The 25,929-nt window shown below is 42.0% G+C and overlaps 2 protein-coding genes across 3 annotated transcripts in view; both read left to right on the forward strand.

The window, feature by feature from the left end:
• eif3ea (eukaryotic translation initiation factor 3, subunit E, a) overlaps window positions 1–16,251 on the forward strand; it is a 31,498-nt gene extending 15,247 nt beyond the window's left edge. The window contains exons 8-13 of the mRNA XM_042490077.2: window positions 1,207–1,333; window positions 2,010–2,111; window positions 7,413–7,522; window positions 14,281–14,383; window positions 14,867–15,001; window positions 16,081–16,251. Coding sequence (XP_042346011.1) covers window positions 1,207–1,333; window positions 2,010–2,111; window positions 7,413–7,522; window positions 14,281–14,383; window positions 14,867–15,001; window positions 16,081–16,116 — 613 coding nt within the window. The 3' untranslated portion in view covers window positions 16,117–16,251. The remainder of the gene's footprint in view (window positions 1–1,206; window positions 1,334–2,009; window positions 2,112–7,412; window positions 7,523–14,280; window positions 14,384–14,866; window positions 15,002–16,080) is intronic.
• A 2,932-nt stretch (window positions 16,252–19,183) lies between these two features.
• rspo2 (R-spondin 2) overlaps window positions 19,184–25,929 on the forward strand; it is a 70,302-nt gene continuing 63,556 nt past the window's right edge. The window contains exons 1-2 of one of the 2 annotated variants that reach the window (XM_042490723.2): window positions 19,184–20,110; window positions 21,510–21,833. In XM_042490723.2, the coding sequence (XP_042346657.1) occupies window positions 21,734–21,833 (100 nt within the window). In that variant the 5' untranslated portion in view covers window positions 19,184–20,110; window positions 21,510–21,733. Of the gene's footprint in view, window positions 20,111–20,781; window positions 21,286–21,509; window positions 21,834–25,929 lie in introns of those variants that run through there. The other variant, XM_042490722.2, reaches the window with a different exon arrangement.

Here is a 25,929-nt window from a genome sequence, read left to right on the forward strand (position 1 = left end):
TTAAAAGTAGGCTAATAAGACAACATTTTGAATTTGAAGCAGAAAAAAGAGCTGTCCTTACTGGATGCAAGCGCTGTTGTGAGGTGAACTTTCATAGGACACTGTGTTTCTATTTATATCTGATGCTTGCACAGTGGACGAGGACCGACTGATTCATGAAGTAACAATGAGGAATTATTTTTACACAATCTATGTTTTTCAATACAAAAACCGTAACACAGTGTCAGCTGGCTGGAAGGAGATTGCCATGAAGTTTCTACTAAAGTGAATGAGCATCGCTAAGAACAAGTTTGGCTAACATTACTTTCTGCTGCTATCTTGTATGTAATTTCTTGTAAATATCACAACATAAAATGTGCGTTTTCTGATTTAAAAAGTAACGATTCAAACGTAGGAAGATTGAAAGTGGGCTTCTTATCCATCTTTTAAGTGTGCACGTCTCTGGTCTGATCTCAAGTGCACAGCTGATAGCTACTGTTAGTTTACATGAAGTAACAGAGGTGCATATTTTATAGATTCAGCGTGGACAGAGAGCTCCAGTGTTCTGTGATGCTTTTCTGTTGAGACACCGTATCATTATGTTCCACTCAGGACTGACTTTGGAATCGTGGAAATTAGGTAAACCAGTTTGGTCCGGTTTGAAAATTTTCACACTGGCCCAACCTTACTGGATATTTAGAAACCAATAAGCAGTTCTTACGACAAAGTTACTGTTGATTGATTGCTATCTTGACAAGGAGAGTGGTGTGTGTTTGTGTGTGTGTGTGCAGACCTTACATGCTGCTTCTACAGAACACTGTCTCCAGAGTTGGTGTGGGATTAGAGTCAGCCTGCAACAGCGTCCTGTCTCTTGTGTTCAGCCCTTAGCCAGTTGACCTGTGGTTGAAACATCAGTCCCTGATGGATTTGATTTCAGCTACTGGGCAGGTCCCTGCTCACTGATCTGTAACTTTGTGCCAGGGTTTCCTTTTCCTCCTCCCTCTCATAGGACACTAATGAAAGAGACGGCTTAAAGCTGGGACCCATGTCCAGAAGTGAGGGTCCTTTTAGGACATTTATCTGTTTTAGCTCCAAAGGCTTTCCCTCTGTTCTAAATGCCAGGAGCCCAACAGGCAGCCAAAATGTTATATTATGTGTCCTTGTAAAGATCATGTCTTTGCTAACATCAGTCTGATAAATGATTACCTTTATCCTCCTTCATCCCAGATACCTCAATGCTATCCAGACGATGTGCCCACACATCCTGCGTTACCTGACCACAGCGATCATTACAAACAAGGATGTCCGCAAGCGCCGGCAGGTCCTAAAGGATTTGGTGAAGGTCATCCAGCAGGTACCACACTTTTTATTTTCATCCGTTGGTGTTTACATATTGCACACAGTTACAGTATTAGGTCATTGCTCATAAACTATACAGACTTTGGAGGATGAGTTACTGACCATGTAACCCGATAGCATTGCTAACGCTTCCAGTTAAGCTCAGTGAGTGTTTATGGGTTTGGGTCCAAGCTGGAAAAGCCTTGAACCCATTACTTCTGATGAATGGTAGTGCAGTGACCAACCGCAGTGTACCGATGCCTTTTCTACCCATGACAGTAGCTACTTTAAAGATCTAAGCACTGTCTTGGTGGGTTGTGGTAATCACTAAAACATGTGCCCAGTGCTATCTACTCTGTGGCCTCAGGTTGGGTCTCTGTCTCCAAGCATGATTTGGGAACTGCTCAGAGTTCAGAATGTGTTTTCACTCAAGTTCCTGTGAATTGATGTGTTTTTCTAGCTATTGTGCCCAGCAGGTGGATGGTTTGATGAAATGGTTATTATTGTCAGTGTCTTAAACCAAAGTTGAATTTTCTGAATGTGTATATGCTGACATTAGTGATTGCTATTTGACTGAAAAAAAGAAACCAGAATCACATGTGCATCTCACAATGTTTGTTGAAGTGTGTGTCTGCTGTATTTTATTTATCTTACACAATTTAGACTTGATTTAACTGTATTTCTATTTTCAGGAGTCTTACACTTACAAGGATCCAATCACAGAGTTTGTGGAGTGCCTGTATGTCAACTTTGACTTTGACAGTGCCCAGAAGAAACTCAGGGAGTGTGAGTCGGTGAGTAACCACTTCAGCAACCTCAGCGACATTCATTTCAACCCCCTGTTCCCAAACTATGAGAAGCAGTTGGCCTTGGTTTGTTGTGCCACTGCATAACAATACAAAAGTCTTCTGAAGACCTCAGATTTACAGGTCAGGCTTCTGAACTTTCACACAGAGTAACGTCGTAAACATCATAATCATCTGATCTCTGTCTGACCTTGGGCTTGATCACAGCATTTCTATTTGCTGGACTTGTGCGTGGGTCCAGTTCAGACAGAACAGTGATAGTCTGTGCCTTGTATCGTGCTGTCAGATATAGAGGTCCTCTTGGACACTGTATGACTCAGGCTGCAGTCAGATTTTACCGTGGCCTGTAATTGACCCATCAGGCAAGTAGTTAACAGTAAAAGCTTTATATGCAAAAGTCTCCGCAGAGGCATGCAGACACTCGCTTCAAGAAGGAGCTTGGTCATAGCACCGCCATTTAGAGCAGTTATTACAATTTTGGTTTGTGATAGTACTGTAAAAGTCCTTTCTGTATGTTGCCTGCAAAGCTGAACACACAGTGAACAGTGTGATGCGATTTGATAAGTTAGTGACCTCAAACGAGATATTATACAAGGCACAGAGGAGAAAAAGGTAGGAAAAACTTGTTTTGGACTTTGATTCAGTATTGAAAAATTAAAGTGATGGAGTCTTTATTTCTCAATCAAGAAAATGTGGCATGTCTGAAACCATTAGACAATGTGAAGATAAATCTTTCACTGTATAAGGTCAATTTTATTTGTGTTGTCGATTAGGGTGTCAGTAAAACAATTTCAAGACTTGTCTCATCTTCAGTTGTGTAAAACAAAAACAAAAACCCCTTTTTTTGGCTCCACAACAGCTGTGGCTGTAGGCATAATGTTTTTGCATTTTCCACCCATCCATTCGTCCCATTTTTTGTCACCGCAAAGTATCAACAACACCTTGAGGAAATTCCTTCAAATGTAGCAGAAACGTTCACCAGCACTCAATGATAAACTGATTCGATTTTGGTGGTCAAAGGTCAGTGTCACTGTGACCTTTACCTTCATCCCATTCTCATGAATACAGTTGTCTCAGCAACACTTTTTTGAGAGAATTTCCTTAATATTTAGCACAAATTTTCAGTTGGATTCAATGGTTTATTGATTAAAGTTTGGTGTTCAAAGGTAACTGTGACCACACAAAACAAATTTTTGGCCATAACTCAAGAATTCATACCTTAGTTATGGCAAAATTTCACACAAATGTCTAATAGGATAAAATTAGGAAATTATGACTTTTTATATCTAAACCCCTAGGTCGACTTCAAAGTGACACCATAATGCTTTGCAAAAACACTTTTCTGGCCATTATTTAATGCCATAATACACTAACATAATTGGAGAAATTTGGTCTGATACTTAATTGGTGACACTAATCTTGGATGTCCATTGTCAACTATCAAGGCTATATATGAGATTAGACTCACATGGATGTAAACACCAAGTGGAAACTGACTGCTTGTCAGAGGCATACAACTGCAAGGCGGTAAATGTAGTTTCTTTTTGTATAAATCTTCTGCAGTGCTGCCATCGTGGTTTGCTCTGCAACACGTTTTGGTATATTGCAATGTAAGTGTTACATTACAATTTTCATTCAGTTAGATACATCAGGTAGACACAATAACAGGAATGCCATTACAACATAATGATAAATGATGTGTTGATGGCATAAGTCCAGCAGACCATGTTTTGCTATTTTGAGGGGCTGGTGAGATTCTGGGGGCAAAATCAGTGTACAGTAACCGGATTTCAACAGTGAGCAGGTGTCCTAACTGGTGCTATATGTATATTTTGTGTAACTTCATCTCTTAGTTCAATCTTTGCGGACACACTGTAATTTGGTTTTCCCTGTGGATTTGATAATTTGGACCTGCAGAGGAATAAAAGGCAAAACTCTGGGTTATTTGGCCCCTTTTTCATCTTTTGCCTCTCGACGATAAACCTTCAAAATGAAAAACATCTGGCCTGATCAAATGGCTCTTTCCCAGGAGTAAATGTTTATAAATCATGTCAGCGGTTTACTGCCGGTTCCGTTTTGTTTTAACCTATTTTTAAGCTAATACAAAGAGTCTTCAGCTTCCCAAATCACTATTTTACAGATGAGGAAGTTATAACCCAACTTAATTGGGCAGATTTGTTTTTACTCGGTTAGACCCTCAGAAAAAAATCTGTTCATGGTCAGAAAAAATCTAAAGCATGTTCCAGGAGAAAATGAGATTTTTCCTGTGCAAAGGCCTCCAGGGGCCATCTCCAAATGATGACATGTACTATCAACATTATTAGAGCTGTATCCTATTTCAACTAAGACGTGACACACGCCCTCAATCACAGACCTTGTTAAACACTTGCACGCACTTTTTAGGAACTCTCTGGGTTGGTCTTGACCTCACTTCATAGGGTTCTGTTTACAAAAGCCTCTACTGTGGTTGAAACAGATGCTCAAAAGCCAACTACCTCTCAGGTCAGAGCCTAAATTATCCCAGGTGCTTTTATCACTGCCCTACCTGTCAGTCTTATCAGAGCATGTCCAGTAGGCACAAAAAGCCCTCTATTGACCTCATTCAGTTCACAAGCAGGTCTAGCGAGGTGGGTGGTTCCAAAAATGTTTAACAGCACCTTTAATGCATTACCTGTGATGGTCTGCAAACATTTTCCCCAAAATGGTCCTGTTTGAAGTCAGTGATGCAGTTTTTTTCCCCTGCAGAAATTCACACGCAAGCCTTTTAAAACGCATTATTTCAGAGGTAAAGGGATGTTTCACAGACCGTGGAGTGACTGAGGTAAACGGATACCCCATTGGGGTGGACTCTTCTCTTGATGAGCATTTGTAATGCATCAATTTTGAGCCATTGAGAAGAGTGGCACCCATCTATTAACTGATTGCTGTAATGGCAAGATAAGGGTATTGTTTTCAGCTTTCTTGTCTTCAGTTCTCTGTACCCTCTACAATAGTTTGAGCCAAGTGCTTTCAAATCGTTATAGCTTGGTTTAAATTGTCCTGTTCAGACTGTACAGTTCTTTTTCTTTTTCTTTCCCACTCCACCCAAATCTGGAATCACTGTCAGATGTTGGATGCATGCATGTCAAAGATTGAAAAGTATAGGCCTACCTATAGTCAGGCCCTCAGATTGCGCATAAAAGGGCTCCTCAAGCCCCTTTCGAAATTTGTTGAAGCTTTGTGGTTTGAATCCCACATGACAGTAATTAGGGCACTTAGCTGTTCAAAGTTTATCAGCCTTAGATAAGCGTTGTCATAGCTGAAATGTGCATTGCCTGATAGCGCCATGTAGTTGGGATTTATTCAAGCAGAACTTTGGGCAGATAGCAGCTTTCTAAGTTTAAGCAAACAAAGTGCTGGTAATTCTTGGAGAACTTTTGAAGATGGAGGTCTGTGATGTGAAATGGAGAGTTGGAATGCAGCAAGCAGTGAGAAATAGGAGCATTTCACACAGTCATACCTCTGGGGCCATTGTTGGGTCATGAACATTTACAGTAGATGAATTGACCATATGCAGTAGTGTAAAAGTTTCTGAGCAAGGCTGTATTTCTTACCGTAACAAGCCACATGTGATACAGTATGTGGACAGCTGAAACAACTTCTCATCTGTGAGTGTATTTGAACTGGTGGTGGTGCAGTTGGATTACTTTGGCCATGAAATTTGGCAATCTGGCACAGAGGAGTTGAGACTGAACCACCGCTCTAGATGACTGGTGATAAGTCACAATGTGGTCACCTATGTGGTTAGCTCTGTTCTTACTGTATTGACGTCATCATGTGGTGGTTGAAGAATTTGAAGATTTGTGGTTGACCCGAAGCTAGGGATGAAATGGTTACCATCTTAACAATGAACCCAATTAAAGTCCTGATTATTAGTACTACTGTTTAAAATTTTAATCACCATCTACGTCCGATGTGATTATCACATTTCGAAAATGTCATCAGTCACAAATAAGTCTAGTCTTGGCATTCAAATCCCAAGTCAAATCGTGAGTCCTAAGTATTGCGCCTGGTGGCTCAGTGGGCAGAGCGGGTGCCCAATGTACAGAGGCTGTGTCCTCGCCGCAGCAGCCACGGGTTCGATTCCAGCGATGGCCCTTTGCTGCATGTCACCCCCTCTCTCTCTTCCCCTTCCACACTTACGCTGTCCTATCAAATAAGGGCATTAAAAGCCCAAAAATAATCTTTAAAAAAAATTGCTGGAAGTTGTTTTGTTTCTCTGCATCATTTTGTGCATACTGTTACTGCGTTTGTTTACCACTACATAGTTTTTGTAAGCAAATGGAATGATTTTTGATGTCATTTTTTTCCAATGAATAGCATTTGTTGATTCAGGAAATTAAGGGAAAATAATTAAATAACATACTTTTTAATGGGTTATGGGTTTGGTGGAAGGTATCAAGTATTTTCAAGTCTAAAGACTTTAGTTGAAGTGAGGTCATTGGTGTTTAAGTCCAAATTGAGTTGCAAGTCTTTTTTTTTGATTCTGTCAAGTTGAGTCTGAAGTCATCAGAGTTGTGACTCAAGTCAAACTGGAGTCCAGTTCATTGGCCAAAAGTCCAAACCTTCAATCCAAGATTTTTCAACCTTATTTTACTTGTCCTCATCTACCGTGGCAGAGGCACTTGAGCAAGAATTTCAAAGAGAGGCTGATTTTTATGCAACAACAAAAAAAACCTCTGTCAAATTATTTCAGTGTGTCTATCAACACTTTTTGAGCATTTCAGCACATTTTTACACTACTACAATGATACTGATAAACATGGTAATTGGTAATTGTTCAACCTCTGTTTGAAGCATCTTATAGGGCCGGGCATTATTTACTACCTTCTACAGGGAGCTTTCTTTGCTTTTTCAGACTTTCTGTTAATGTATATGTAGCCAGTATGGTTCTCTCTCCCTTCCCTGTTTACTCTGACTGTTAATCAAAATTGGATCAGAATCTGGTTTCAGTGAATAAATATTCTCTTTAATTGAATGAGACATAAAGTTCAGAGAAGCTGACCGATTGAAACTTGTAATGCTACACTCATGACTCTCCATTGCTGTTCAATCGGAAGGTTTCAGCTTGATTGTCCTAATGAGTCTGAGCAAACCTCTGATGTATGTACATATTTAGCTGTTTCGCCTCACTTGTACCTCAGACTGTAGTAAGAGAGACTTTAAAGAAGACCCATAACTACACAGAAACAGGTCTTTGTGTAGTTTTTTTACAATGCTCTTATGTAACATGCTTACTGTCTCTGTTAGGTTCTTGTGAATGACTTCTTCCTGGTTGCTTGTCTGGAGGACTTCATTGAGAACGCCCGCCTCTTCATCTTTGAGACCTTCTGCAGAATTCACCAGTGCATTAGCATCAGGTTAGTCACACAATGCAATACAAACTAAGTACTGGGTTCCTGTGTTCATGGAAAACCCTGGAAAAGTCATCGTATTCCCAATCTCATTTCCAGGCCTGGAAAACTTATGCAATTATAAAAATGAATTGAAAGTTTTGGAAAAGTCATGGAATTTTGCTGTGTGTAATGAAATTAATAGTAATTTTTCCAGGAATAACATTCCACCTAAATGTAACATAATGGCAATTTTTTATTTTTTTTTAAGTTAACTGTTGACATGACTTTAATATGTGTAGACTTAAAGCAAGATACATCGTATCAGCATCAACAATGTGATCCGCAATATTCACATTGCATGATATATGATGTCAAGTCATCCAAATTAACTTAAACAGAATATGTGTTGCTTTATACAAAAGAAAAACTGGCATGGTTCTCATTTTCCATGAGGAAAAAAAGTCTAGCAGCATGCACATCCAAAAGCACTAAAATACTAGGTGCTGGACAGAAAAAAAAGTAGATACAAAAATACAAAAATAGAGTCCACACACTAGATAATGCTCCATTGAACATTTATTACCTCCACGTGTGACATTTCGGGCCCATGCCCTTTTTCAGACTTGGGACTGAAATTTCACATGTGGAGGTAATAAATGTTCATGCTTTTCCAAAATGTAAATTTTATTAGGGGTCCTTGAAAAGTCATGGGAATTTTTTTGAAATTTTGTCCATGAAAATGTATTGGAACCCTTGAAGTAAAACTAACATTTGGAAGTTGAACCTCTGTTTTTTGGGGATGCTATATGGGGACACTGAATTTGCTTTAAATCATGTTGCATAGCAAGATCAAGGCACACATCCCTTAAAACTAACAGGAAGTCCTATTTGCTATCACTAGACTTTGTAAGCACTTTGTAAACAGGAAGTAAGAGCACAGGATTTGTGATTAGTGGAATTTTCCTCACAGATAAGTGTTTATTGCGCCCTCCACACACACAGCCATGCTGACCCCACACATCTTGAGGATTAAGTATACGGAGGTTTAAGTGCTTCCAGGTCTCCACAGGTTGCTCTGCTCACTAAACTTTTAAGACCACCTGTCCGGGGCCAATTCATGGACAGTTTTCTCTCAGGTAGAGGTCAGGGTTTTAGACGAGTTAAGACGTTCCCAGCTGCTGTTAGACCCAGGAACCTTTCAGCTCCTTTTCTTTGGGTGAAGGGAGGTCAGAGGGTTTTGTAAGTCTCTACTGACTCTTAGTTCAAACTCCAGTTTAGTTACATTAAAATTAAATTGACCCTGGATGCCTCCCCAAAACCAAGAAATTTAGTCAATGCTAATTATAGTGAGCATTAGTGGAAAGAAAAAAAGATTATAGTAATTGTCTGCAATTAAGAGAGATTATAGGATTTGGCTGCTTCTTTACATCAATTTTAGAGAGTGACAAAGATAAAAACAGAGCGTTCACCCTCCTCAGCTATTAATCCCTGTCTTTTTAACAGTGGATTTGTTCTCATTGCTGCATCTAATCTCTGATATTTTGAAATGCATTTGTTACTCTTTTTACTTTCCTCACTAATTTAAAGTGCAGATTTACCACTGCTTTCAGCAGGCTGTATTCATAATATCCTGCCCCTCAGGCAGACTGAGAACGCTGAAGATTTGAAGGAACGTCTGCATTTCAAATACGGTCCACAAACACATGATGCTCAGTGGAAAGAGGGAATGAATTACTCCCGTTGACACGAAAATGATTGCATTGCCTGTTATATAGAGCCGTGGAGGTCTGTAGTCAAGGTTGAACCGTGGAACATGATCAGGCCCTGTCGAAATCTCCAGTTGCAGATTGTCTGGAATTGATTAGGAGTCCTGGTTCTTTTTGGCAGACTTACTGCAATTGGATCCATTTACTTGTTAAGGACCACAAAGGTTAGTGGTAACACTGAAAGAGGAAGTCGAACGGTGATTTTTCTACTTTTCACCTTTTTTTTCAGTGTCTTCTGCTCTTGTCTGTTGAGGTTTCTGAATCAGGAACACATATCAGCACCAGTGAGGGATTTCTGTTTATTTTTGGTGGCGTTGTGACGATGGACAGAACATGTCTATTTTTGAAAGACACCCAAATTCCAAGTCATTAGTCCTCTACCCAGAAGCCCTCTGCACCCAAGCGTGGACGCAAATGAATTTGATGGCTGTTTTTAATGAGGACATTTTTACAGCTGTTGGCCATGATGGTTTCACAGATATTTAGCTCGCCTTTTGCCTACAGCTTGGGACACAAAAGTAGACCAGAAGTTGGCGTAATTGAGTTATTTTATGCAATAAAGCCTTATGTAAAACCTACTGTAGGCAGTGAAAATGTGATTCAGGCTGCTCTCATAATTGAAGTCACACACATCCTTTTGTCTAGACTTTTCAGTGTCCCGAGTGTGTGTTTCCAATTTAGCTTTGTTTTCCTTGTTTGATTTACAGGGTTTATTTCCCTCGTCCTTCCATGAACGTTTTAGCGGCAAGACCCTGCTTTGACCTCAAATGCACACTTGTCCTTTGACATTTCGAGTAAATGCTTCAGACACATGATCATTTGACTCCCCCCCATCACTAGATTGTATTTGTACACAACAGCTCACTCGTAGTTGGAAGCAGCGTCTTGTGTATTTGGATGCAACACTGAAGATCTTTCCACCTCACAATTGAGTCATTAAAAAGACCACACGATCATTTCGGTTTCCCCGAAAAATCAATTTTACCCCAAGCCGAAAGCGAGGTTGCTCCAAATGGCTTGGAGTCGCCCAAACACTATCATATGTTAGTGCTTAACAATGCATTCATTTTAGGCCAGCCATGTTAAGAAGGGGGGCACTTTTGAGAAGGACCCCCATCCTCCTCTCTCCTTTAACAGAGTGCCTGACCCCTCTCCTCAAGTGTGAGGTTGGTATTGAGACCCAAAGGAGTCCCTTAGCCTGAAGTTGAAAGCTCAGGAGCCACAGTGAGTAAGGGGTCGAAATGAAAGTGATCCCCTCTCCCCCAAGGAACAGGATCATGGTTGTGTAAAATAAAACCAGTCATAGAGGCTGTCTGCTTGGCTTAAGGGCCAAAGGATGTCAATAGTGTAGGTTGTACAAGTCCAACGCATTCCCTGCTCTCTCTCTTTTCATTCTTTCTTTTTTTCCTCCTCTTTCCTACTTTAACCCCAAGGTTTAAGTAAGGGTAGCTGCTGTACACCTCTCAGAGGCGCAATGAGATAAAGTAACCCTCCTCTGATATACAAATGTCCTTCCTGGGAGGAAAACATTGCCAGACTTTCCTTTATAAATTAGATTAGAGGACTTTGGCTGGTACAGGCCAAAGGCCCTGGGCCTTTTGGGGCACTCTGTGTTCCTGTTATGCTGCCACACAGATCACGTTTAGAGGGGTTAGGGGTTAGCTTAACTCCCCGGCAAGGAAACCAGATCATGTTTGTTTTGATCATCATATCTGACCTGGACTTGACTGACATGTGCCCCCACTTTACTGAATTGCCAAACAAAACACCCAGTACCGCTACGCAGCAATCACTTAATCTCACGGGTAAAATGGAAACCAATAACAAATTTCATTCAGATTTGCCTTAGATTACTTGATTGTTAGGTAAATAAGTGAAGGGTGAGTCTGAATGGAAGGGAGTGTGGAGGAGTGGTGCTCTTAACAGGTGTTGACTACTGCTGCTGTGTGTTGAGCACAATACAAGGCGTGGACATAATAACACAAACATATATGCTTTATTTGTGAGGCTTATAAAAGCCATCGTTTTTTGACTCTGTCTGACAGACAGACTAAAAGACTGTTAAAACCAGAGTATTCAGAAATGTAGAAAACAAGAGGTTTTGCTGACAGGAATTACTTCTACATACATTTACCTCATTATTTGAAACTTGGGCGATGTTTAATATGAATGTCCATCATTGTTTGTAAAACACAAAATGTGTAAAAGCTGAATAGGCCTCCTTTCAGCTATCAATATGCTATTCTTCAATATGCCACTATTCTTCAATTCACTCCACATTAGCAACATTTAGGCCTGCAGACTAAAATCCTCAATGTTAGTAGTGTCTCTGTGATGGCCCACATGTGTTATCCATCACAACCTAAACTTGCGTCATTAGACAGCTGACACTTTTCCAAACTTGTTAGGTTCCCAATAATGATCCATAGGAGCAATTTCATTGTCAAGCATCATTTTCTCCAGGTTTTGATGAGCTGAAGTGTAATCAGCTGTCCAGCAGAGCTACGTTAACAGTTTGTTGGTGTGAATGACAGGTTGATCAGTCTCTCTGGATCCCTTTCCCATCCTCTGGGCAGCTGAGATACTATGAATCAACTCACAACTGGAGCTTTTTCTATCCCATTATCCACCTCCTCCATCACATCACTGCGGTGAAAGTGTTGAGAGATGTGCACTGTCACTTGGAGGCCAAACCTTATTTAGCTCATTATACTGAGGTAATGCTTTTATTTGTTGTTTATGCTTTTAATGCCTCACTCAGACACTGACATCATTTCACTTCCCCTCTTTATGTGGTTTTGCCACCGTTTGACCAACGTTGATGGGTTAGACAGTGGTAGTCTTTTTTTTAAACCTTGAGGTAAGACTAACATTATCACCAATCCCAAAGATTAGTTTTCCCCAAAAGAATGTCTTGAATAAGTCTGACTCTAAGAGGGACAGCTCAGTAATGGTGGTGGTGGGTTGTGTGTTTGCAGAACTATGGCGTGAGAAGTGGTGTGGTCTAGGCAGATTCGAGCTTACTCACTGAGGGAGTCTCACAAAACGTGATGAATGGACCAGGAAGTGATAATTAGTAGAGTAAATGGTTTTTATATAACCCCTATTATTTTGTACAAACACACACACACACACACACACACACACACACACACACACACACACACACACACATACACACATACACAGACACAGGCTGTACACAATGACAAATTTGTACCTACAGTATTTCTTTAGGTATGTGTGTTGGTAAGGGTTTTGAGGGGTTGGAGAGGTCTTGCTTTTTAAATGAGAGGTAGGGTTGCCGCAGTAATTGTGGGCAGTGCACACAAGGGTTGAGGATATTTATTGGGGCCCTTATATGAAATGCGGTAGGCGTGGAGGGTGGTGTGGGTCAGACAGGAGGAAGGGGGCAGGAAACGTAGGGGGAAGGGGGTCTAGATTGGGGTATCGAGGGGAGGTCTAGTTATTTTGAAAGCCACAAGGGAAGCCAGCTGCAGTGGGGAAAGCTTTGGATCAAAGAATGCCAGCCACCCTCGTACCACCCCTCCCTCTACTGTGACACATCCACGTCTAGCTGTTTCAAAGAGCAAGCCGCTCTCCAACCTGGATTTTATTTTGAGGGACAGTAACTGTTTGACCATGACAAGTTTTAGAAGCCAGGTGGGAAGAGAGTGTGTCCCTGACTAAGGTACAAGAAAAACATATAAAAGGATAAGTAACCACAGAGCTTCACAACATGGGGTAGTCCCAGCACTTCTAATTGAGTTATTTGTACAAGTCTGTAAATCAAGCTTCCATTAGTGGGGGAACATTAGAAGTGTTTTTGGGGTGTGTTTCATGTTGTACACCTTTTTGCCTGAGCACAATATGGTGGCCGTTAATTAGCACTGTCAAATGAAAATAATGACATTTAGTCATTTGGCAACTAATGTGCAACATCCATCATAAAATAGCGTACGGTCGACTGGGAGTTATTTGGTGCTATTACATATTTCATACATGCATTAACACTTTCAGGCAGCAGCCCAAGTTTAATTGAAGTCATTGTTTGTAAAGGACTAATGATGCGTTCAATTTACCTCGGAGGTCAGAACTGGGAATGATGTCACACCCGAGTTGACCACGTCCCAGTACAACAAGGCAGAAAACCAAGGGGTTGTTAGAAATACCAATTCTAGCCAGGTTAGCCATTGTTAGCAAAACCAGTTGATAACAACACATTACACTGTATCTTGCACATGCAAACATCGTAGCAAGACATCATAGACTTTGGACAGGGCTGTATGTATGGCAGAAGTGCTAATAAACAGTATATTACCACAGCTTTCACTACTGGTTCTGCGTGGACCAGCCAGCTTGGACTTTGAGGTCAGCGTGAGTGAGGTTTCTCTGAATTTCTGAGTCCAAAAATTCTGCAGATCTGACTTTGCAGTACAGATGGAGTACACCATAATCTGTGTGTTAGCATGCTAACATTTGCTTATTAGCACCAAACCACCAAAGTACAGCTGAGGCTGATAAGTTTTGCAGGTATTTAGTCATAAACCAAAGTGTAAGACTGATTGAAATTTCGCATTTGGTGCTGGCACTATAGGAAAAAGTGGGGAATCAACAAAGTCATTAGGACACATAGTCTTGCAACTATGTATGGCTGTACAGAATAATTGCACTAATCCATGTGGTATGTCTCAAGGTATTTTCAGTAAAAGAACAAACATTGACATCCATACAGTTAAAAAAAACATAAGACTATATAGTGGATTAGTAAAATTTTAATGCATGCTCAGTGTATACGACAGGTTTTGATCTGCTACATTGGAAGATTACCTAATTATATGTGATCCTCATATATAGTTATTCCCAGGCCGGCAGTGTTACAGACCGAGTCCTTTGCCAGGTTAGTCATCCTGAGGCGATCTCTTTATCTTCGGGACAATCTGCTCAGCACCTTCCTACCTTTTCTGTTGCCTTATACCCTGGTTAGAGCCTCATGTCTCTCCATTTCCTCAACAGCATGCTGGCAGACAAGCTGAACATGACGCCGGAGGATGCTGAGAGATGGATCGTCAATCTTATCCGCAATGCCAGGCTGGATGCAAAGATAGACTCCAAACTGGTGAGACCTTCTGTCTTCGCCCTCAATCAATCGGCTCAGCACTTAACTAATTAATCAAAGCTTTTTAAACAGCCCTTTGCAAATTGGGAGGAGCAGTGACAGTCATATAGCCCTGTTAGATGCTCCTCCTGTGTGACTTCAGAGGGAAGAAGAATTATTTATGTCCTGATTTTGTAATTGAAGGGTAGATTGTAAGGACATTGTAACCATAATATCTCACCCTTCTTTGGTCCCCTTTGTGAGGCTCCAGGTTGAACCTGCATGTTTTGGCATACACATCACAACAGTTCTCTGTAATCAGCAAATCATAGCCCAGTCCTCCAGAATGACATAGAATTATCTAGATGTACCTACAATAGATGTGAATAGGACCTGAGCAGCCTCTGGTTGGTCTTTGCAGGATGGTGTGTCTGCAAGACCAAATGTGATTGGCTTATTGACTGTTTATGTGAAGCTGTTGTCCTTTTTTGTCCGGATTTCTAGGGCCACGTGGTCATGGGGAACAACGCTGTATCACCCTACCAGCAAGTGATTGAGAAGACCAAGAGCCTGTCGTTCCGCAGCCAAATGTTGGCCATGAACATTGAGAAAAAGCAGGCCCAGAGCACCAAGAACGAGGTGACGAACACATACTGTACATGCAAATGCACGTAAACCACCATTCCCTGCTTGTCACTGAAGGCAGCCATCCCTCCCTGAACCAATCAGACTGCTAGAAGGTCAACATGAGCTCAGCGCAGTTCAAAGTGTCTCAAATGATCAGCTCAAAAGAACAAGGCTAAAGAATGTTGATGAACAACCATCAACAAAAGCTCTCTTTACACGAAATAAGCCAGTAAGAGCAAGTTTAACAGAGCTGACGCTTTCATCCCTCCATGGCTCTTCAAAGGCCTAATGACAAGGTAGATTCCAAACAACCATAAAACGATGCCTGAGCTCTGTGACTCAGCTCAGCAACGTAAATAAGGTGGACCCTCACACTAGCTTTTGGTGAACATTACTTAAAGCCTGGAGTTCACTGCACTTAGGACCTGTTGCAGATGTCTGGCTCGGGGTCCAGTCATCCCATTTAAGTGTTTTTGATGTTGACCTTGTGTGTTTTAGTGGTATGTAGACTGCTCAAGTGCTACAGCTATACAGAATGTCACGCACTGAACTGGAACTCCCCGCTCCTTGAAGACACGCACGTCTGTCAAATGAGATTGATCGGCCCCGACACCTGACATCACCATGGGAGTTTCAACAGACATGTTAAATGTTCACTTTTTAACCGCGCAGCTCTCAAATGGCTATCTTTTGATGTGCTCAATTACCCTCCTCCCTATTGTTTGCATATCTGGAGCAGGAGTGCTACCATAACCATGTCCTATAAAAAAAAAAGCAAAGGCCTCCCTCATTAAGGAGTTTTTGTAATTAGACAGAAGAGGCTGCAAACAACTCACAGAGAACCATTACATCCTGCTGTCCTCAAGGCTACAAATCACTTACATATAGAGAACATTTACTGCCTACCATCTGGGACGGCTGCTCAGGGTCCCTGTCAGCTCTCAGCAAAAACGTCAGCGCTTAACTGCTTGCACATGTATGTTACTTTTTCACATTTCCCACAATCAACAACAAAATGTTGTTTTGATCAGTCTCAGTGATCTACAAATGGTCTAACTTGACGTTTTCTTCACGCTTTTTTTTTCTTCCAGACACCAAACTGGGCAGGTCAGGAAACTGGATTTTAGCCACACGTGGAAGACTGATCCATCCGACTCATTGTGTTACATCCTTTTTCCACACTTGTATCTGACGGAACATAGTGCTGTTTTGCACTTGGTTCAAGTCATCACCAGTTCAATAAAAAGTGACCAACAAAACCATTTTCACCCATGATTGCCTTATTTCTGGACATTACAAACGGCGGTTGAGGTTTGAGTGGTCAGACTTTTTTGTATCGGTAATACTTGATGAAGTTTTAATGTGTGCATTGAGTCACCCGAGTGGGACAGTTAAGACTGCTGCGTGTGATGCAGAGCTCATGTGTGCGCGGTAATGATGAATGGCTGTTTAGTCTGTTGGTTTTATGGTGTTTCAGCGGTTCACTGCGCCGTGGCAGGCAGTCTCGCTGAGTGGGACGTCAGCTGGAAGGGGGCAAACAGAGGTGATGTACAGTTAGCAGTGGTCACACTCTCTGCCAGTCATTCTGCCCATCTGAGGACATGAGAGAGCCATAAAGAACCATTAGCCAGACGGACACAATCTTTTTAATGTCCCACCCCACCCCCGCTCTTCTCTGCTTTCGACCTTCTCATAACTCAGTCCTCTGCATCTCTGTCCCTCCCTCTCTATCACTAACAGGCTTTCATTCCTTCACATGCCTCTAATTTTCCTCTTATGTCTAATTTAACTACCAAACAGGGATTTTATGTAGAGATACACCTGCTTTATTAGGATAATTCAAAAGTCTGGAAAGTGCACCTGTTAGTGCACTTCGGTGATATATCAGCCCACAAAGACAAGCATCATTGTTTTGTTTAGACAAGAACAAACAGGTAAATCATAGAAGTACAATGTATTTTCTCTGTACTTTTAAGGTTTTAAGAGTTTTTTAGCCCTTAAACTGAACTGACTACAAGACAAATTTTAACATCGTTTTCAAAAAATGTCCAAAACTTCAGCCATAAACATCTTTTAAGAAGTAATGAAGCTTTATGTCTGTCAATACTGTTTCACATGCAGGTGGTTTATGAACCTAGTTTGTATCTGCGGACAGAGAGCATGAAGCTCCAGTCATTTAGCACTGCTCTGTTTTTGTTTCCATTTGTTCTGTTTTCACCTATAATAAGTCAGAGCCGGCTGCCAACTGCAGCGCTTCAAGGTGGTAACTGCAACGTGTCTGAACGGTGGAGCTGACTAAATGTGTTTTCAGGAATAAAATGTTATTTATTATTAAAAAAAAAAGAAATCTGGCCATACTATTTACATAAAGCCCCTGAAAACTTGGTCTTGCATCTTTTGTTTCTTTTTAACATGAATTATAACTATAGTAAATAAATATAGGAGTTGAGCACATTAATTATGGTATTGATAGTTAAACATTAAAAACCCTTGCTTGGTTTAAATCCTGATAGTTTCACCAAAGTTTGTGACAATACTTTTTTTTCAACAAAGCTCCGCCCACTTCAATTTAGTGAAAAGAAGACATTAAAAATAGAAATCTCTAATATGAAGCAATCAAAATTCTTCCAACTTTGGCAAAAAATGTTGTGCTCATCTTGATCCCAATGGTTTATAAGCTGATTGAGAAAATCAGGAATTGCATGTCTTCATTTTACTATCTCAGATCCTTTAGATGAATTTAAAGGAATACTTCAGCTGCAAAATTATAAATGGTTACTCACCACCAGTTACTCACCCCACGTTATATTGAATTTGTGATGAAAACTTATCGTGTGCCTTTAGTGAATGACGAATCCTCGAGAAGAAAGTTCTTGATGAATTGGGTTAAAAGGGGGCCACGTTTAAAAACAGTGCAGTAAAATCCAGGTCTCATTTACCTAGTCGTATGCTCAGTATTTCAGACGTATTTTCGCTAAAACATTACTGTTAAGAGTACATCTGCATACAGCTTGCAAGCCTGGACAAGCAGCTGTGTTTGAAGTCAAAATTCAAAGGCAAGCGCTTGTCCATGCGTGATATTGTCAATGCAGAAGTATTTGAAATAGCAAGGTTTTAGCCAAAATGCATGTGCTTGGTAGGTACTAAGCATATTACTGGATAAATAAGACTTGGAAATGACTATTCAAATTGTGTTAAGTTTGTGAACAGATGTTTTGATATAGTTTTGCTAATGCTAAACATGTTCCTGTGACCTCAAACCATTAAAAATATTCTCAGTTTCTGGATTCATCAGTTACAATAGAGGCATGCAAGAAAACCAGTTTTCTTTACAAATTCAGCATAACATGGGTGGAGTAAATGATACACAGATTTTCTTTTTTTTTGTGAAACTATTTTTTTAAGGACCATAAACTTAAAAATCTATTGCTGCTGCTGTGGATTCAAGCTGATTTACAGCCTCCGTTTACTGCAACAGCAAAAACAACTTTTTTTACAGCCTCCTCTCAAGCCTACAGGAGTTTAAAGTTGCGTGAGGTTTATTGTTTATTCTTAACTAGCAGGTGACAAAACATTGTCACCATCACATGATCTTCAACAGATGGAGACTTTGTTTTGTTTGTTTTGGAATTATAGATCTTTAAATCCCCCCCTTTTTTCCTAATTCAAGCTCTAGAGCAGCTTCTAAATGTATCTTGAGGTGAGATACTTTTGTCAGTCAGACTTCTGGTGACAATAAAGTTGTATTTGTCCATGTGGGCTGTAAGGTTACAGCTTTGTTTGTGAATGTCATGTTAGATTATTTCTGGACATTTTGAAGCCACAGACATAGAGGGATGCTAAGTATAACTTGAACTTTCCCACTTTGCCTCTTTCTCGTCCTCTGCTTGACATTTTCGCGACTTCGGGATGACCACTGTGGCCTGGGACTTGTTTTTCTTTTACCTAGCAAACCGTGACACTGGCCCACGCTAAAGCCCATTGCAGCCTGAGTGCGTGATGGACAGGGTGTACAGCAGCTCCCCTCATTGCTGTTATGGCACTGAGGGCTCAGAGCCAGACCATCCAAATGCTGACGTCACCTCCACTTATGTGCACTGCAACTGAGTAGGAGGGGAGGGAGGTGAGGAAAAGGGAAAGGAGAGGAGGGATGGAGAGAATAAAGTGATTGGTTTACCGGCCCCCTTCTCCATGACACATCATGAAAATAAAAAGTGCCGGAGGCCTAAATTATCACATTCACCTTAACCGTGCACTCTCACATGTTTTTTTAGAGCGGAATCCAAACCAAAGGCACTGCCTGCGGCTAACAGCCCTCCTGACCACAATGTCTGTCACTGCTCTCTGGATAAATAAATAAACAAAGGCAGGACAAAGGTCACTATAGGTTTTGGCAAGGAAATGACCACGATTCCTCCTTTTTTTTCTCTTTACGTATTGTTAGAGGTTTTCCCCCACACACATTTTTTTCAATCAGTTCTAGTGACGAAATGGAAACTTGTGTGTGTTTAAGTGAGTTACTGCCTGAAGGTAGAAATGTGTTTCACCAGTTTAAAGGTGGTGTTTAAAGTGTAAAGCCAGTGTGTAAAAGACATTTTGTAATATTAAGATGGGAGGTCTGTGAGGGTACCAGATTTTATGGAAAAACGTTTTCTTTGGCACTTTTTATTTATTTATTTATTTATTTTTACACAGAATCCTACATTATCCTTATATATTTTTGTCTAACGTCTGTTTTTCTTGACTTCACACTAGTTTGGCTGATGTACAATCCCTGACAGGGGCAATATAACTCCCACATGTAAATAATTTCCTGAAATAAAAGATTAAGTGCCACACCTAGTGGCTGAAGGGGGTAGAGCATTCACAACTTGAACTCTAATCAGGATAGGGAGCAGTTATTTTGGAGAGTGATAAAATAATGCCAGAAATGTCTTTTTTTTAGCTGCTTATATTTATGCATTTTTGCAATCTGTTTCTTGTCCCAGAAGCCTCTGTCACCAACGTCCACCGAGTCACTGTCACGTCTCCTCTGTGATTTGTAATTGACGAGCAGCCAGCGTTTGAATGTCACCGTGGCGTGGATGCTTGCCAGCCCTCTCCTGTCTCCCCCCTCACAAGGTAAGTTGCTTCTATAACTGAAGGACAATCTCTGCCTCCATTGACAGTCTCACATGTCTCAGCTGATGAGGTCGCGTAGGTCACTCAGTGTGAGAAGCCGGAGTCTGGAAAACTCCGAATTTATTGAATGATTTATTCATGTCCCACAATTACAGCCTCCCCAACGATTATCATTAATTTGAGAGGAGGGGGGAAGGGAAGGAGGGCAGTCCTGGGTGCGCAATAAAAGAGGCGTGACGGGATGGTTGACTTGCGGGCCCACATTATGTAGATAATTGCTTTTTTGGGGGGCGAACCTCTAATTATTCAATAGCTCTATCGTCAGCGGAAGAAAGCAGAAATTAGATAGATTGGCGCAATTACGCACAACACTTTTCAATCTACAATTGAGATACTTTAATTTGGAACTAATGTGAAGACATCCATAAAGGGGAAAAATGAAATTGCCTTAAAAATTGGAAAAAAAAAAGAATGTGGATGTTAAAGTAGACTACAGTAAAGTAACTTTTTGCAATCACATATCCCTTAAAAATATACTACATGAAGTTTTTTTTTCCCCCTGGATGTTTCCTTTCCAGCGTTTTGCGCTCACTAGGACCCAGAGGCAACCTCGTGCCGGCCAGTGTGGGTGAGTGCGCGCGCGTAGGGGGGCGCAGAGGTGGGGGGAGACTACACTTAATGTCATCTTCAACATCTTAAATAAGAAGGGAAACACAAAACTCGAAATCTCCACACGTGACAGCGGCACAGGGCTATATGAGCAAAAAGGCAGCAAGCATCAGGACCATTCTGGAGTCAGCCACCGTTCAACCTCAGCAGCACAGCGCGCAATACGCATATACTCACTCACTTACCGGCTCTCGTTTTCCGTTTTTAAAGAAAGCAACACATGTGAGTTCTGTTTGTGCTGCGCTCCAGGACGCGTACAGGACCAGCGCGAGCGAGGAAACGCAGGTAAACGGAATTTAAAGCTTTTCAAGAGAAGGAGGAAAGGAAATCCCCCCGCTTTTCATCGCGACCACCGTTTTTCCTCCTCCTCGGACCTCTGTTCTCTTTTGGAGACACAAGTTTCTCACACAAAAGAGGGATGCTGCATGTCCCCGAGCCGCACTTGCACTCAGAGGGAACCTAAAAAAAAGTGGACCGGAGCGGAATTACACTCCATCTGATGCAAGGTATACACTGACACGTTATTTCACGGAGCGTCTTGGCGACTATTACGCACGGCTGCGCTTATTTTTTTGTGGAAGGGGCGTTTGAGCAGCGCGCATCTGTGATTGCTCCAACACATTAACACACAGAGTTATTTTTTTATCAGCCCACGCATCACTGTTTAGGAAGGTGTTGATTTCATTACACTGTTATCACAGTAACCTCCTTTTGTCATTCTCCTCCGCAGCGCACCAAGAAGCGGACACTTTTCAGTGAGTGGAGGATCAGCAGCGCGCTTCATAAAATGATCCCAATCGGCGGCGTGATAACATGTCGCATCTCGTCTGATGTTTGACACATTTGAGGAACGACTGAAAGAACTGGAGGAGGACACTGCAAAGTCAGAGAATTCATCTCGAGCCCCCCGCCGGCACCTTTTTACTGGAGTCCGAACAACAGATCGCCGTCCAGATGCAGTTTCGACTCTTCTCCTTTGCCCTGATCGTATTGAACTGTATGGAGTACAGCAACTGTCAGGCGCCGTCGCACCGCTGGAGGAGAAACAAAAGAGGTAAGACGGGAGGGTTGTAGCCTGGAGCAGCATCCAGGGGGTGACTTTAACAGATGGTTGAAGAGTTTGTGTGGGTCAAAGGAGGCAACTGTCCAAAACAAGGTTGCTCGTACGTTCAGTTGACCGCGTGTGCGCACAGAGCAGGCGGAAAGTCAGAAAAAAAGGACATCCAATACTGATAACAATCTGTTTTGGCTTTTGAAGCGCACAGGTGAGAGTAGCCGATCCAGATTGTAAATCAGGAGAATTCCACAAATTCACACTGAAAGATTTAGTCCTGCGGCATCTGGTGTAATTTATTACCATCTTAAAATATGATCTTCCACAATATGCAACGATTTAAGAGCCGGTAGCTAATGCGTAAAATGTGCGCAAAATTGGCCACGCGTATCCAAAATTAATAAGAAAACACTTTGCGCCATTTTAATCTCTAAATATATTTAACACAACGTTTTCAAACGCACTATTAGCGCTACTTTCCGATGGTGCCCCCTCAACAAAGAGCTCCATATAATATTTACACGTGAAACTGCTAAAAAGCTGCTGGTGCGGGTCGGTCTATAGAGCTGGCGGCTTAAAGGAGGGGAAGGGGAGGAGGGGGTTTGTATTGTTAGGAGTTATTTAATGAATAGATACCCCTTCCCCTGACTTATGAATTGCACATCTCCACTCCAGCCCCTTAAGCTGGTTTTAATTGATCTCATAACCACTTTGAACAGTTGGTAGGAAACCAGCATAACAATCGCTCAGCGGAGGCGCGCGGGAGTTGAGGAGGGAGGGGATCACCCCCCTTTGTAAATACTACTCTATAGTCTGAATGAATGAGGAGACAGTGGGATTAGTAAAGTGGCCCCCGTCGAGACTTGTGACATAACACATTACCAAGATACTTCAGAGGTGACCATGAGAGGAGGAGGAGAATTACGCACGGGGACAATGTCTTTTGTGGTAGCGCAAACAGTATGGCAGTACACAGCTGAAACTCTAAAGTCGGGAGAGAAGGGGTCTTGTAAATCGTAAGGCAATCACAGATTTAATCATATGCGCTGCGTGCCAGGGGGAACCTCCACACTCTGCAACCCCTCCACTGCCCATCTGCAAATAATCAGGCAATCACTGCGGGGTACTGGCACACACACGTTTTTCAGCTCCTCTGTGTGTTTCTCCCTATGAGGACTGTGTGTCTGTAGATAGTATACGCAAGATAGAATGCATTTTTTATAGTATGACCAATGTTTTTCTGGAACTGCTTGAAACTGGAGGGTATTTTGGATGGTCAAGCAGAAAATCCAGTCTTTACATTTGTCTCTGTGTGGCGTGTGAGAGAAAGAGAAGAAGGAGAAAGGGGAGTGGTGGAGGGTGTGCGAACCAGTGGGGATGAGATCAAGAGGTTAACTTACACATTTGACCTCTAGAACTGCTTTAGGCTGAGCACTATAAGCTACACAACATTCCCTCCCCAGCTCTCAGAGCGGATGTTACACTTGTCAAACTAATCCCATGCAAATATGTACAGGTTTTGCCCTTACAGTGTTGTTGAAAGTCTGTGTGTTTGGTGGGAGGGGGGCAGCACTTCAGGCCAAAAGTGCCATTCTAGCAAGCGGCGGTGGCAGCCGGCCAAGTGTTCGGTATTTGCTTCCTTCCTTTATTTATCACGGTTATATTGAAAAAAGCATGTGCAAGAGATCATTGTCCAATAGGCCCAGAAATGCTTGAATATTTTTCTAACCCTCAAGGTTCCTGTGACAGCTTTATACACACAGCATGTCTGGCATGCACGGGGGAGCTATCCAAACCGTTCAGGAGTGTTGAGACCCCGATATGTTAGAAACTCAATTTGGGCCACACTCCTGCTCAGGCGTAACTGTTTTATGGGTAACAAAACACCCTGCACAATTTAACAAATGCATGAAAAAGTTTTGCCATTGGTATACTATACGTCTGCAGCCACATGAGCAACTGAGGTGTAAAAAGGATGGAGATGGCCATTATAATTAGGGGATGTCAATGGAGAAAAGCAGTCATTGGGTATGACTCGAAATGTATGAGTAGAGGCGAGATTGGGATCTTTGTGTGGTTTCTGGGCTGATCTTGTCTTGCTCACTCTCTGCATGGCATGACCTAACCTCCCATTCGGCTGCGGTAATTGTGCATATACATTTTTTTCCCCCAACAGATGACAAAACATATTAAATTTACACCTCCTTACCCCCTATCCTGCCCCACTAGAAACAGGGGAAATGATGCCAATGAGTCCTCCTATGATATCATAGCTAGACACAAGGGTATTACTTTTCATTTTTATTCTCTGGCTAATGATGCCACCTGCTGACTACATAAAATCCGGCTGGAGTACCAGTGCTGCCTGAAGGAATAGAGCCACACAGAGGGGCCCTGAGACGTTTAAACAGGTAATGAATAGGTAATAGCACTCAGGAGTGGTGAAAAGTTGCCATGTGATACCGTTAACCCCTTCCATGTCATACCTTGAAATTTGCAGCAAGCATGTTTCAGGTCATATTCGACTTTGTGAATTGGTTCTTTAGCAGCAGTTGGTTTTTTAAAGACAAAAGTGATTGGATGAAACCACTGAGCCGAGCAGGGTGGGGGAAGTGAGGTCAGAGATGCATGACATTTTGTACCGCTCGTGACAGTCTGCAACAAGGGTGTGTGTGGCTGATTTTTTACGCCAAAACAGAAAGAAAATAGTCGTAATTCAACAATGGATCCCATGAAAAAAGAGTGTGGGAACTTCTTTGAAGCATGTGAATTAACTCTGTGGTGTGTTAGTGTAGAAATGATTTAGAAATGTGAAGTCAAAAGCAGTTACAGGGCTGTATAAATTAAAGAATTTTAGCATTTTTGAGTGCAGATAAGTCATTCAAACACAGCGGCCCCTCTTTTCTAAGCTCTGGAAATCAGGCCTCAGCGTGCTGAAAGCTCACACAAAGTCCCAGGTTTGTGGGTGTAAGTGTTAATGTTGGAACCTGGTGCTTCGGCGCAATATAATACGTTGATTAAGTGCCTAACGGGGAGGAGAGGGAACGCTCCAAGAGGCTGCTTTTAAACCAGCCTTCGCCACTCTTTGGAAAAAGTGAAAGAAAGCGCCCGCAATGGCACGTCTGTTAACAAGGCTTTCTCACATGATGCCACTCTAATCCAGGTGATGTGAGCCTTTTATTTCTTCCATTAAAACAGAGGGAGTTTGTTTATTTTACTCATCACTCAGAGGAAAAGTTATCTGAGGTTTGACAGGATGCAAAAGGTTGAGGAGAAGCGGGGGCTTTTTCAGGGGGGATGAGGAAGGCATATTTAAGCAGATCAGCTGGAAACGGCTGAATGTGAACAGCATCACCTGAGAGGGATTATAGCGAGCCGAGTCTTGACCTGAGCCTGAGCTCCGGCGTCAAGGAACATAGCTCTGTCTTTTCGCTCCCAGGCCCCATCAGCCAAGAATACATAAGTGTAAATCTGAGTGCGTGTGTGTGAGAAAAAGAGCACACGGAGATACACACTGCAGGTGCATGTTGCCGATGCTCTAATGAAAACATCAAATCCAGAACAACCACCACCCCCAACTCCTCGACCAATCACATCCACGGTCTGTCTCGGGGATTATCACGGCCATTAAGGACAATGATTCACTTATGCGCTGTATTGATAAATCACATTAGTCTGACCCAGCCTCCGAACTCTGTCGAAAGACTAGCTCCTTGTTTGACCTACTAACCCATGCATGTCGATCCTGGCCTGTAACGCAGCTCCTGCTCCGAGTCACAGCGGTATCAGATGAAGCCGGTGAAAGGCTCCTCAGTGCGCTCATGCCATGCTACACTGCTGAAAAACCCCAGCAGAGGAAAAAAACATGCAGTGGCATGAACTTTCTGCTGTGGAGAGAGACACAGAGAGAGATTCTTTTGGGCACCACGTGACAAAGTGGGAATGATCTATTTCACTTTTTCTTTGTTTTACCCTCAATCTATTCTCCCGTCTTTCTGTATCTGAAAATCCGAATTAATTTAATTGGGGAAATAATCCTTTTCCCCTTTTATGTAGCGGGTTTGTGAACTGAATGATGCAAGGAGCTGGGAGACTG

This window comes from Plectropomus leopardus, chromosome 11 (assembly GCF_026936395.1).
Source record: "Plectropomus leopardus strain MGB_pleo_1.0 chromosome 11, ASM2693639v1, whole genome shotgun sequence".
Taxonomy (NCBI): domain Eukaryota; kingdom Metazoa; phylum Chordata; class Actinopteri; order Perciformes; family Serranidae; genus Plectropomus; species Plectropomus leopardus.